At 36.5% G+C, this 12047-nt stretch overlaps 1 protein-coding gene across 1 annotated transcript in view; it reads right to left on the bottom strand.

Annotated features, from left to right (window-relative positions):
* Positions 1-12047, bottom strand: part of BPNT2 (3'(2'), 5'-bisphosphate nucleotidase 2) — a gene marked incomplete at its 5' end in the record, with an annotated part of 42941 nt that overhangs the window by 4831 nt on the left and 26063 nt on the right. Inside the window, 1 exon segment of the mRNA XM_027773737.1 lies at positions 1-30. Within this exon segment, the coding sequence (XP_027629538.1) occupies positions 1-30 (30 nt within the window).

Here is a 12047-nt window from a genome sequence, read left to right as displayed (position 1 = left end):
CGTTGGAACCACCATCTACCATTGCCCAAGCTGAAAAGCAAATATAAGCTTTATTAATAACAGTGAAGCTTTGAAACTAAATGTTATACTCTTTGAAATTCTAAGTACTAAATGACTGAGAAAATATACTGTCCACAGAATTATCTGTATTTTTTTTTTCAAAACAGAAACTTTGTTTTTCCTTGAGTACAAAAGCATTTTCCTTTTTAAAAAAAAAAAAAAACACTAAACTAGACATGCATGAAGACAAAGCTGAAAAAGGATATGTGATCCCACTTACCCAGAGATAATGGCTTTTGATTATTTGGCTTCAGAACTCCCATGCTCCAGAGACCCACCTACACTGGGACCACACTGCAACTCCACTTTCCACTGCATCTATACTCCTTCCTACCCTCTCTTCCTAGGACATATCCTGCATGCTAAACTTCATTTCAAAACCTGATTCCTGCAGAATCAAACCGGTGACGTAAACATGACTGACTTCCCTGGATAATTCAAACCTTAAAACTAATTTTCCTTGAGACCAGCTGACGGCGTCAAGGTTACATAGCTGGACTCCCACATGACCAACAGCGGTTCAAGTCCCAGACCTGGTGGTTTGAAACTTAGCCTGGACACATACATGTGTATGTCCAGGATTCCAGGGGGAAAATGGAGGAGAAGGGACTGTGGTGTGGCCATCCCCCCTGAGGGGGTGATTTCTTACTTTCCCTCTCACTGTCAGTGTGTGTGTGTTTTTCTCCAGCAAGTGTACGTTCCCTAAGGTAAAATCTTCTTTAAAAAAATGATTTTTCTCCTGTATTCTCTATTTTTGATATATTCATGGTTTCAGCTATTCATGGTTTCATGCATTGTTTTGAACCATACTGGCTCAATCTCTTAAGTCACCTTATAAAAAGAAAACAGTTAAAGACATAAGTGAGTGATTGTTAATGTATCTGCTTGAGCAGAGAGCATAAAAAGAGAAACACTCAGATTTTTAGAATGGAATGAATTTTTCAAATGGGTCAAGGGGAACACAGAGATGCCCTGAGATGTTTGTCTTGGTTTGGAAGTTTTCTTCACTGACTATCAAACTATACAAGAAAACAAACTTACTCAGAGTTATCCCAATTAGACTGTTGTTCTAGCAGTCACTCACTATGGGATAAAATATAGTCCACCATGGCTACCAATGAAAGCAGCTGCATCACCAGCTTATTCCTGGCTACAGAAAAAAATCAAAAAAATTAGCAGAGTATGGGTTTTTGAGGTCCCAAGAGTGATGGCAACCCCCTTGACTCGTCTCAGATTTCCTAAAACACTACACAGTGAAGAGGAGAGCAACACAAATGCCCACCACCTAGTCATACCCACAGGATCTGTGACAGACAGAGGAGAGTTATGAGCACGAATGGATGAGAAAGCAAAGGAGTAAACAGCAAAACCCAGCAGAGTAAGTGCTGGAGCCAGTCTTAGTGTGGAGAACAGAGCAGGAACTTCAAAGAAGTTCCAAGAAGCCATAGGATTCCCAGTGCTGTTACAACTCAGCCAGGATTTCTTCTCAGAAGGAAAAGGTCCCATCTAAAGTGAGAACTACTGAGAGTAGTTGTAAGTTAGCAACAAAACACTGAGAAGAGGCTTGGGAAGATATGGAATGAGAAGTATAGTCTTAGGAACATTCTTGGGGCAGGGATGGGGGGATGGGGACACAAGACAGTTTTGGGGACTTGGAAGGCAGCAACTAGAGCTAAAGACAAAGACGGGGCCGAAGACAAGAGCCTTACTGAAACAAGGTAAGATCAAACAAGAAAGAAGAAATCTGAAAACAAAAAAGGGCACCTCATTATGAAGACAGACTTCCCACACTTACAGAAAAGAAAGCTTTTGAACTAAGAATCATCCAGACTCCCTTTCTGCCACCACCTCTCATGAATCCCACGTTAGCGGCCTAAATACAAATAAGAAATACAAAACTGAAATGCTTGATGAAAAATATAAGAAAACATAGAGAATGCAGATTAAAACATCTCAGGCTACTTGAAAATTTCTACAAGGCAAAGGAAAACTATAAGCCAACATTGCAACATTAAAAATGAACAAGCAACAGGGTCAAGAGTGTGGCATAGCAGGAATATGAGGCTTTGTGATACTGGACCCACAGGGGCAGGAGAGGCTTCTCTGGGTGCGTGCCTACAGTCTGGGCTGGCTGCAGCATGAGGATCCTGGCAGAGATGCCTGTTTCCTCTCACCTCCATGGAAGAAATAAACAAAATTTAAAAAAACTTAAAAGGTAAAAAAGCAACAAAATATGAAAGGGACATCACAAAATAAAAAAAGCAGTGATTCAGAAAAGATAGATAAATGATAGCAAAATGTGAAATGGAAGCTCACATAACACAGGGGGAAAAAAAACACAAGGAAAAATCACTGCAGACTTTGCAATTAATCTTAGGATATACAAAGAATGACAGATTTGTTTGAAAGTACGGCAAGCAATGAGAACAGCCAAAAAAAAAAAAAAAGTAAAACAAGTCAATAGGTAAAAGGAACCAGAAAATGGTAAACATGGAAGTGAGTGAAAAAGTGTGTTCGTGTGCATTTGTGCATGTTAAAAGGAGTCCCCAAAACAGAATAACGAACTAATGGGATAGACCTAATCTCTGGGGCCAGCAGGTGGTGTGGTGGTGAAGGCACATGACAGACAGCTATTCAAATCCTGAACCTGGAGGCTTGCTTTGACCGGCTTTCTCACTTTCCCTCTCTTTCTCTCTCGCTCTCTGTTTCTCTCTCTGGTGAGTGCACGTGGCCTGAAGAAAATTTAAAACAATAATAATAGTAATACATTAAATAAAAACTTATTTAAAAAACTAATTTTTAAAATTACAATCAAGTCCATAAAATAAAAGATGGCCTAAATGTCTACATCAAGAGACAAACTTGGGAAATCAACAAAAGTGACTTAGGGTGGTAGTGTTACTTTTTTGTTTTCTCATTCATATCAGGCTTCCTTAGGTGTTTACATGAAATTTGTTGGTGTTTAGCTTCAATATAATATGGCATTCCATAAAAAATGGCACATACTGAATATGTGATTCCATAGGAAAAAAACCACAGCATAGCTTTAAATTTTAAAAATTATTGACATATAATTGGTTATAGCTGAGACTATCTTAATAAGTAACTAAGTTACTTTAAAGTACATGTTTGTCCCATTGAGTTTGACTATGCTCCCACTGTTAATTCTGTCCCAGAATGCTAACTGAGGCATGCTGGTTATATCATTAGACTGAAAGTTCTTCCACACTTATCCACACAAAAAGACCAAGACACTTTACAAAGAAAAGAAAATCGGGTTAGTATCAACCTTGTTGCTGACATGAGTTTAACACAAACTATATATGTACATGTGCATGCACACACCCCCAGACACACCCCAGTTTGTTAATCAAGAAAAAAGGATGTAAAGTAAGTGGAAGAGTGTATTAGCAAAATTCAAGCCCACCGGGGATCTTCAGAATGTGACCTTGTTTGGAAATAAGGTCTTTGCACCAGCTGAGGTCCTGGATTAGGTCAGGTCTAAATCTATGACTGGTGTCCTTGTAAGAAAAGAGGAGGAGTCACAGAAAGAAGGCAGCTTTGTGAAGACAGGGGGAAGAGATCAGAGTGATGTGTCTACAAACCAAGGAATGCCAAAAATGCTGGAGCTACCAGAAACTGGGAGAGGCAAAGAAGCATGCTGCCTCTAACATTACAGACACAGTATGGCTCTGCTGACACCTTGATGTTAGACTTCTGGCCTCTAGAACGTCAAGAAAACACATTCCTGTGTTTTTAAGCTACCCAGATTGTGGTATTGATAATGTGTTAAGGTAGCCCTACAAAACAAATAACGAACCAAAGATTGCAGCCAAGTAGTCTTTTGAGGCTGTAGAAAAGGCTTTAACATGTGTTCAGGTAACAACACACCCATAGCTAGTTTTCTGAAGTAATCTATTGAAGACTAGTGTCATCCAACCAAAGGATGGCTGAGGAACTCTCAGTAAATGATTGTTAGACAGCACAGAAACCATTTGACTGTGGATCTAAGAGGAAATCAAAGACAGGAATAAGATGAAAGAACTAAGGTGTGGAAAAGTTATCTCATAGTTAACTGACGATCATCATGGGATACCATTTAAACTTGATGAGCAAAATAGATCTGAAAGATAAACATTAAAAAAGGTATGACCAAAATGGAATTATGGTTAAGAAGGGGCTAAACTATGTTGATTTACTGTAACTTATATCAGAAAACAGACAATGCCTAAAGAAAAGGCTATATAACACTACAAGTAACAGTACATAAAACCCACACACACAGGGCTGGCCCCATAGCCTCCTGGTGAAAGGTACCACCTGCCCTCTGGCAATTAAAATAATTAGTGTATAAAGGTATTTGTAAGAGTGAGCAGCAAAAATAAATTTAACTTAAAAATAACAATTATAGTTGTTTGAGTCACATTACATACATAAAATCAATGGGATCATAAGAATAATTTTAAAAAGAAAAAGGCCTGATCCTCTCTGAAGAAACATTTGTTCCCAATGAAGGTGGTTTGTACCTAATTCTTTATTCTGAAAGTTGGTAAAGATAAAGAATTAAACATTTAACCTGCCTTTCTCAAAAATATATTTTGGGATTAACACGTAACTCCAGCGTGTGGAGAATATTCTGTATAGAAGAATTCCAGTTAAAACATGTAAAAAACACAACAGATTTAGAAAATTTCATTTTGCAACCTTTTTAAAAGATCTTAAAGCTGTTATGTGATTTAATAAAAACTGTATCTCAACTGATGTCAAAATCTCTCTCCAGATCACCTGCTAGCAGGAAGAAAATGAAAAAAATCAAAGCAATTTTATAAACTGAGAGATCTGATCATGTTCACCTTAATCACCTGAGCATTTCATTAATGGTGAGATAAAGGGATAAATGTCAAATAACAGGATATAATAGGAAGTACATGAAGATACCTATAACATATTCTTTAAAGAGGTTTCTTTTTTTTTTTTTTTTTTTTTTTTTTTTTTTTTTTGCTATAGGGCGCGCGCGCTCGCCAGATGGACAGAGAGACAGAAAGCGAGAAATCACCCCCAGGGGGGATGGCCACGCCGCAATCCCTTCTCCTCCATTCTCCTCTCCGGCGTGAGTTTTAAGCCACCGGTTCTGGGATGCGAACCACAGTCGACTACGTGGGAGTCCAGTGACATAGCCATTACGCTAACTGCTAACTGTCCCCTATAACATATTCTTGATCATAACGCTTAACCTTAATCCAATCAAAGCCTGCTTCAGATCTAAATTGCACTTTGCAAGAAAGAGGACATAAAATGAGTTAAATGACAGCCTAAAGGAACAATGAAACAAATCCAGAAGATAGAACACCCTACAGGAGAAATGACGTGTTCTCCTCAGCAAGTCCATGTCATGGGGAAAAAGAAGCTTAGAGAGTGACATCATCAAAATGACAGTGCAAAGACTATCTGGCTTTGCTCTCCTAAACAGACAAGTGTAATGAACTAGTCCCAGTATAAACATCCAGAATACCTCAGGGTTTGAAACAGGTTGTGACAATTCCTGGGGCCCAGAACAGTGAAAGCCCAAAAGTAGATGATAAGATAAACAGACTTTTTAATCCAGAAAAACATTTCCTAATCTCCCTGGTAATATGCAGAAAAATTTTCTGGACTCACAGTGAAAAAAAAAAAAGAAAGAGAAAAAAAGTGAGTTCAGGGCAGCTTGCTTCCCTACTATCCTGGCTTTTCTAAGAAAAGATTATTCCTCCTTTAATCCACAGGAAGCATTTCCATGTCTCTTGCACTAAAACTCAAGTGATCTAGAGACAAAGAAAGGGGTGGGGCTATTAAAGGCTGGGCATGAAACTCAAAAGCAGCTCTCCATTTCAGCTAAAATAGAGAGACTGTTCTACAGTGCCACACTGTAAAACACTCCATGGGTTCCCCCAGCATGAAACCCTAGCTGGTCTCACACATAAACTGGGTATTCCCTCTGTCACTTCCTCCACCCACATTCAAAAGGGGCAATGCACCAACCTGAACCTTTTTAAGACCAGCGGAAAACCTTGGCGTAGAGTGCCATCTAGTGCTAAAATAGAGGTAATGATGATGGGCAAGGAGAGTTGACCCTAAGTTGTGGGAGCCTCAAGGCAAACCAGAGTTTAGGGTTCCATCTAGTACTGAAAAGGAGGGCTGAGAAAACTGGATAATCTGCACAGGACTTCCTGGCAGACATACTTTAGGAAAATCAACAAAACCCAACTAGGCAGAAAAGACTAGAATAAACACCTAATCCTCAACACAAAGCCATAAATGTACATCTACTAGAAACAAAAGCAAACAGGGAACCATGACTTTGTTCAATGGGCAAAACAAGGTTCTAGGCAACCAATCCAAACAAGAACAATGGGTGTGATATGGAAGGACCCTGAATTCATGAGTAACTCAGGGCTGATAGGTGCCTGAAGTTTCTGCCCTCTGGCAAACTTACCCCAGAGATACAGGGTAACCTGAAAACCTTAAATAGATTAGTACCTTGAATAGATTAGACTTCTTGCTTCTCTGACTCCTCTCTTTGATGCTGTGTAGGGTGTGTTCTGAGCCCATTCCCCACCCCAAGACCTCCCTTCTCCAATTTCCCCATAAAAGACTGTGTCCAACTCCCAGTGGGGTCCCGAGATTCAGAGTGCTAACTCCTCCATGCCTGCCGACATAATAAACAGTTCTCCTAATCTCTCCGAGTGCTGCTTTCCCTTCCTTGGCATCTGGTTTTCTGCAACAGGTGGTCTTCCAGACTAAGAATTCAAAATAATAGTTTCAGGAAATGTAACAAACTCCACGAAGATACAGGAAAACAATTCAGGTCTTTAACAGAGAAATTTAAAAAGAGAGCTAGAACTAAAAACTATAATGAAAGTACTGAAAAAATACACTAGAAAGCCTCAACAGCAGAATTGATCAAGCAGAAGAATTAGAGAGCTAAAAAACTAATTAAAATTGGAGGTTCAGAAGAGAAAAAGAATGATAAGAAATGAACTAAGCTTACAGGACTTATGGGACATCAAAAGAATGAATGTAAGAATTGATATGTTCGAGAAGGACTAAAACATGACAAAGAGGTGGAAACACTATTAAATAAATAACAGAAAATGTTACAAATTTGGAGAAAGACAGTCTAGGTAGAGGAAAGTCCAAGAATATCATGCAGATGCAACCCAAATATGACTATCTTAAGGCTTACTGTAATCATACTTCCAAAGGTCAAAGACAATTAAAACAGTAAGAGAAAACAAAAAATACCTTACAGAGAATGCCAGATATGTATGACAAGACTTTTTAAAAGAAATCTTGCAGCCAAGAGGGAATGAAATGGTAAGTTTAGAGAACTAAAGGGGAAATAAACAACAAAAAAACTCCCAGAAACCCTGCCAGCCAAGAATATTATACTCAGCAAACCTGCCCTTCAGAAGTAGAGATAAATATTTTCCCAAACAAGCTGAGAGATTTTTTATCAACTCAAACCTATCCTGCAAAAAATTCTAAAGAATTTCTTTAAATGGAAAGGCTGCTAATGCATAATAAAACAAAAACAACAACAACAACAAAAATCTGAAGATATAAAACTCAATGGTAAAAGTAAATAAACAGAAAAGTTTGTAATAATGCAAACACAGTAATCCTGGTGTGTGATCGCTCATATCTTTAATAGTAAGACTGAAAAACAAAACTGTTAAAAATGATTATAGCTACAAGTTGTGAAGAAATAAGCAATAAAAAGTTCAAATAGCAACACCAAGAAAATTCAAAACATTGGAGGATATAGATTTAAAATGTTAGTTTCATTTGGTTGTTTCTTTTTTCTATGTGATCAAAGTTAAGTTGCTATCAGTTTAAAATAACCTGTAACATTAACAAGATGTTTTTCATAAGCTTCATGTAACCAAGAAGCAAAAATCTGTTGCAGACACACCATAGAAAGCAAGGAATCAAAACGTATTACTAAAGAAAAGTTGCTTGACCAAAAAGGAAGACAGTAAGAGCAAGAAACAATCTACAAAACAACTATTAATCAAATAACAAAATGGCAGCAATAGTTAACCTGAATTCAAATGGCTTGAATATTCCACTGAGAAGACAGAAGCTGAATGTATAAAAACAGTAATATCCAACTTATAAGAAATTTACCAACATGTAAAGACACAAACAGAATGAAAGTGAAGAGATAGAAAAAAAAATTGCAAGCAAACAGAAACCCAAAATGGTCAGGAGTAGCTACATATACATCAAATAAAACAGACTTTAAGTCAAATGCTGTTAAGCTGTTTTTCATAAGAGGGATCATTCAGCATGAGAATAGAATTTATAGACTAAATGAACCTAGAAGACATTTACACAGTATTTCATCCAACAGATACAGAATATACATTCTTCTCTTCAGCATAAGGAACATTCTACAGAGGAGATTGTAAGTTAGACTAAAAAAAAAAAAGAAAGAAAGTCTCTAGGTGGCAGACATACTTTAGGAAAATCAACAAAACCCAAACTAGACTGGACTCCCATGTGGATGACTGCAGTTTGAGTGCTGGACCCAGAGGCTTAAAAATTCATGCAGGGTGCATGTACATCCATGCCCAAGATCCCGAGAGGAGACTGAAGGATAGGGGATTTTAATGTCTTTGTACTGACTGATATGCATGGTATTCCTTCTGGAAAAAGAAATGTAACACACAGTAAAGTTATATGTGATTCAATGTAATATAAAGATTGTGATAATAATAAATAAATTTAAAAAGTAACAATAAAAAAAGAAATTGGGCACTATACAAAAACATGAAAATTAAACAATAAGCTTATAAATGACAAGAGGTTAATGAAGAAATTAACTGAAAAATTTTAAAATTTCTTTAAACAAATGAAAATGAAAACACACCATACCAAACCTACGAGATATAGTATTAGTAAAAGCAATATTAAGATGCCAATTCATAGTAATAAATGTCTACTTAAAAAAACAGATCTCAAATAGACAACTTAATGATGCACCTCCAGGAGCTAGAAAAGTAAGAAAAAAATAATATCAAAATTAAGAGGAAAGAAAAGATCAGAGTAGAAATAAACAAAATTAAGAATGAAAATAAATACAAAATCAAATGAAAAAAATTTTAATATAAAAATTGACAAAGCATTAGCAGAGGTAAGAAAAAAAGGGAAAACCCAAATAAATAAAATTATGAATGAAAACAAGACATTACAACTCATACCACAGAAATATAAAAGCCTATTAGGGACTTATAACAACTTCTCACCAAATAAATTGGGAAACCTAAAAGAAATGGGTAAGTTTCTAGACACATACTACCAAAAGAAACAGAATACCTAAATAGATCAAAAACAAATATGAGATTCAATCTGTAATAAAAAAACTCTTCCAGGTCCAGCAGTTAGCATAATGGCTATGTTGCTGGACTCCCATGTAGTCAACCGCGGTTCAAGTACTGGACCCAGTGGTTTAAAACTCACACCAGGCACGTGTGCATGCGTGCCCAAGATCCTGAGAGGAGAATGGAGGAGAAGGGATTGTGGCATGGCCATCCCCCCGGAGGGTGATTTCTCTCTTTCTGTCTGTCTTTCTGGCAAGCGTACGCGCCCTATAGCAAAAAATCTCTCAGCACTCCTATTCATCAGAAAACTGAAATTTCTAACCAGAACAATTAAGCAAGCAAAATAAATACAGGGTATCCAATTTAGAAAGGAAAGGAGGAAGTCAAATTGTCCCTGTTTGCAGATGAAATGATTTTATGTACAGAAAATCCTAAAAAATCCAAAACTTCTCAAAAATACAGTAATAATTTTGGATGCAAAATCGGCAGAGGACCAGTTCAGTGGTAAGGCACCCAAGTGAAAATTGTAGGTCAGATTCTCTGGTTGACTTTTAAATGCACCCATTCTCTGGTTGAGCTATAAATACACCCAAACTGAAGCCCTGTCATCTGTGGCAGGACTGAATCTGAGGAACATTATGCTAAGTGAAAAAAATCCAGGCACAGAAAAACACACTATCAGTGTATAGAAGCTAAAAAAACTTGATCTCAATGAAAAAAGTAGAAAAGAGATTAGAAGAGGCTAAGATGGGTATAAAATAGGAAAAAATTGGTTAACAAATATGAAATTACAGTTAGATATGATTCCATTGCACAGTATATAGACTATACTTACATGTATACTTCAAGGTAACTAAGACCAGACTTTTAATACTCCCAACACAAAGAAATGTTGAATGTACAAGGAAATGGAGATGTAATTACACTGCATCATCACATATAATTTTTATGTATCAAAAAAATTCACACTGCTTCCCACGAAAATGTATAAGTTATTATTTATAAGTTAACTTAAAAAGGGGAAGGCAAAAGTTCTAGAATAAAAGAACTTAACAATTAAAAAACAAAAATAAATGTTTGTCACTTGACTGGATTATGGTTTGAAGTAATTAACTGTAAAATCTACTATAGGAATAATGGGAAAATGTGACTACTGGATGATAATGGGAAATAGTTGTTAATTTTATTAATAGTTCTGTTCTTGTATAGAAAAATGTTCTTACTTTTCAGAGATGCATACTGAAGTATATAGGAATAAAACATTATGATCCTCAATTTTCTTCACATATACAGATCAAAAAAAAGAAAAATACATAAAAATTTTATTGACTGCTATATTGCGATGCAGTAGTCATTATTACTTTATGTTTGTTTGAAATTATTCATAATTTAAGTTAAAAACTATAAGAAAGTGAGGATAAAGCAAAAAGAATTCTTTAAATTTTTAAATTTACATATTTATTTTTAATTTGCCAGAAGGTACATGTATTCATCAGAGAGACAGAGAAAGAGGGAGAGAAAGCACCCCAAATAGGGTGTAGTCATGCTATAATCCCTTCTCTATTTCTTTTTTTTTTGGAGAGGTTTTTGCTATAGAGCGCGTGCGCTCGCCAGACAGACAGAAAGAGATACAGCGACAGAAAGCGAGAAATCACCCTCCAAGGGGGATGGTCACGCTGCAATCCCTTCTCTTCCATTCTCCTCTTGGGATCTTGGGCACGCACGCACACGCGCCTGGCATGAGTTTTAAGTCACTGGGTCCGGGACGTGAAACGTGGTCGACTACGTGGGAGTCCAGCGACATAGCCATTACGCTAACTGCTGGTTCCCAATCCCTTCTCTATTTCTTTATCTTGTCAGGATTTTGGGCACACACCAACTGCTGGGATACTTTCCAAGCCACTGGGGTTGGGATTTGAACTCCATGACTTGCTATGTGGGATCTGGTCCCCTTAACCACTAGGCCAAGGGACTGGCCCTCTCTATATTCTTTTCATAAATGTTTAATAAACATGTCTTTACCAAGAAGTGAATTTACAAGGCTCTATCACTAGAGGTCAGTATTGTATAAGAGAATAAAGATAGCATTTCTCAGTAGATAACTACCAGAATGATTTTAGATAAGAATTACTAACTTAATATTTTTTAAAAGTACTTCATGTGTTCATCTGCAACACTTACATGAATACAATTATTCCAAGTGACTAAAAAATACAGTAGGTACTTAAATAATATAAATGATTGATGAGAAGGTAGAAGTAATAAAACAGCAGCTAGAGAGTGTTTATTGCACCTATAAAATATATAAAAGCTCAGAAGGAAATAAAAAATGATTAGTACTTTGCTACGCCGACTTCAGACATTATAACTTATTTTTACTATCTATAAATTGCCAGAGTGAATATCCTACACTTACTTATTTATATAATTATACTTACTTCATTAAAATAATATTCAAATCTCTTATATCTATAAATTTTAAATCCAAGGAATTAATTCTGACTAAGTCTGATGAGAAATTTGATTCTCCAGGAATTTTACGTAAATCAATGTACTATAGCAGTTTCATATTAGCTCCATAATTCCTAACATTTGTATAGTGTTTAACAGATACAGTATATTTAA

The sequence above is a fragment of the Tupaia chinensis genome, unplaced genomic scaffold (genome assembly GCF_000334495.1).
Source record: "Tupaia chinensis unplaced genomic scaffold, TupChi_1.0 Scaffold000046_3, whole genome shotgun sequence".
Classification (NCBI taxonomy): domain Eukaryota; kingdom Metazoa; phylum Chordata; class Mammalia; order Scandentia; family Tupaiidae; genus Tupaia; species Tupaia belangeri.
Note: the sequence above shows the minus strand (reverse complement) of the source record. Positions and strands in the feature narration are given on the sequence as shown.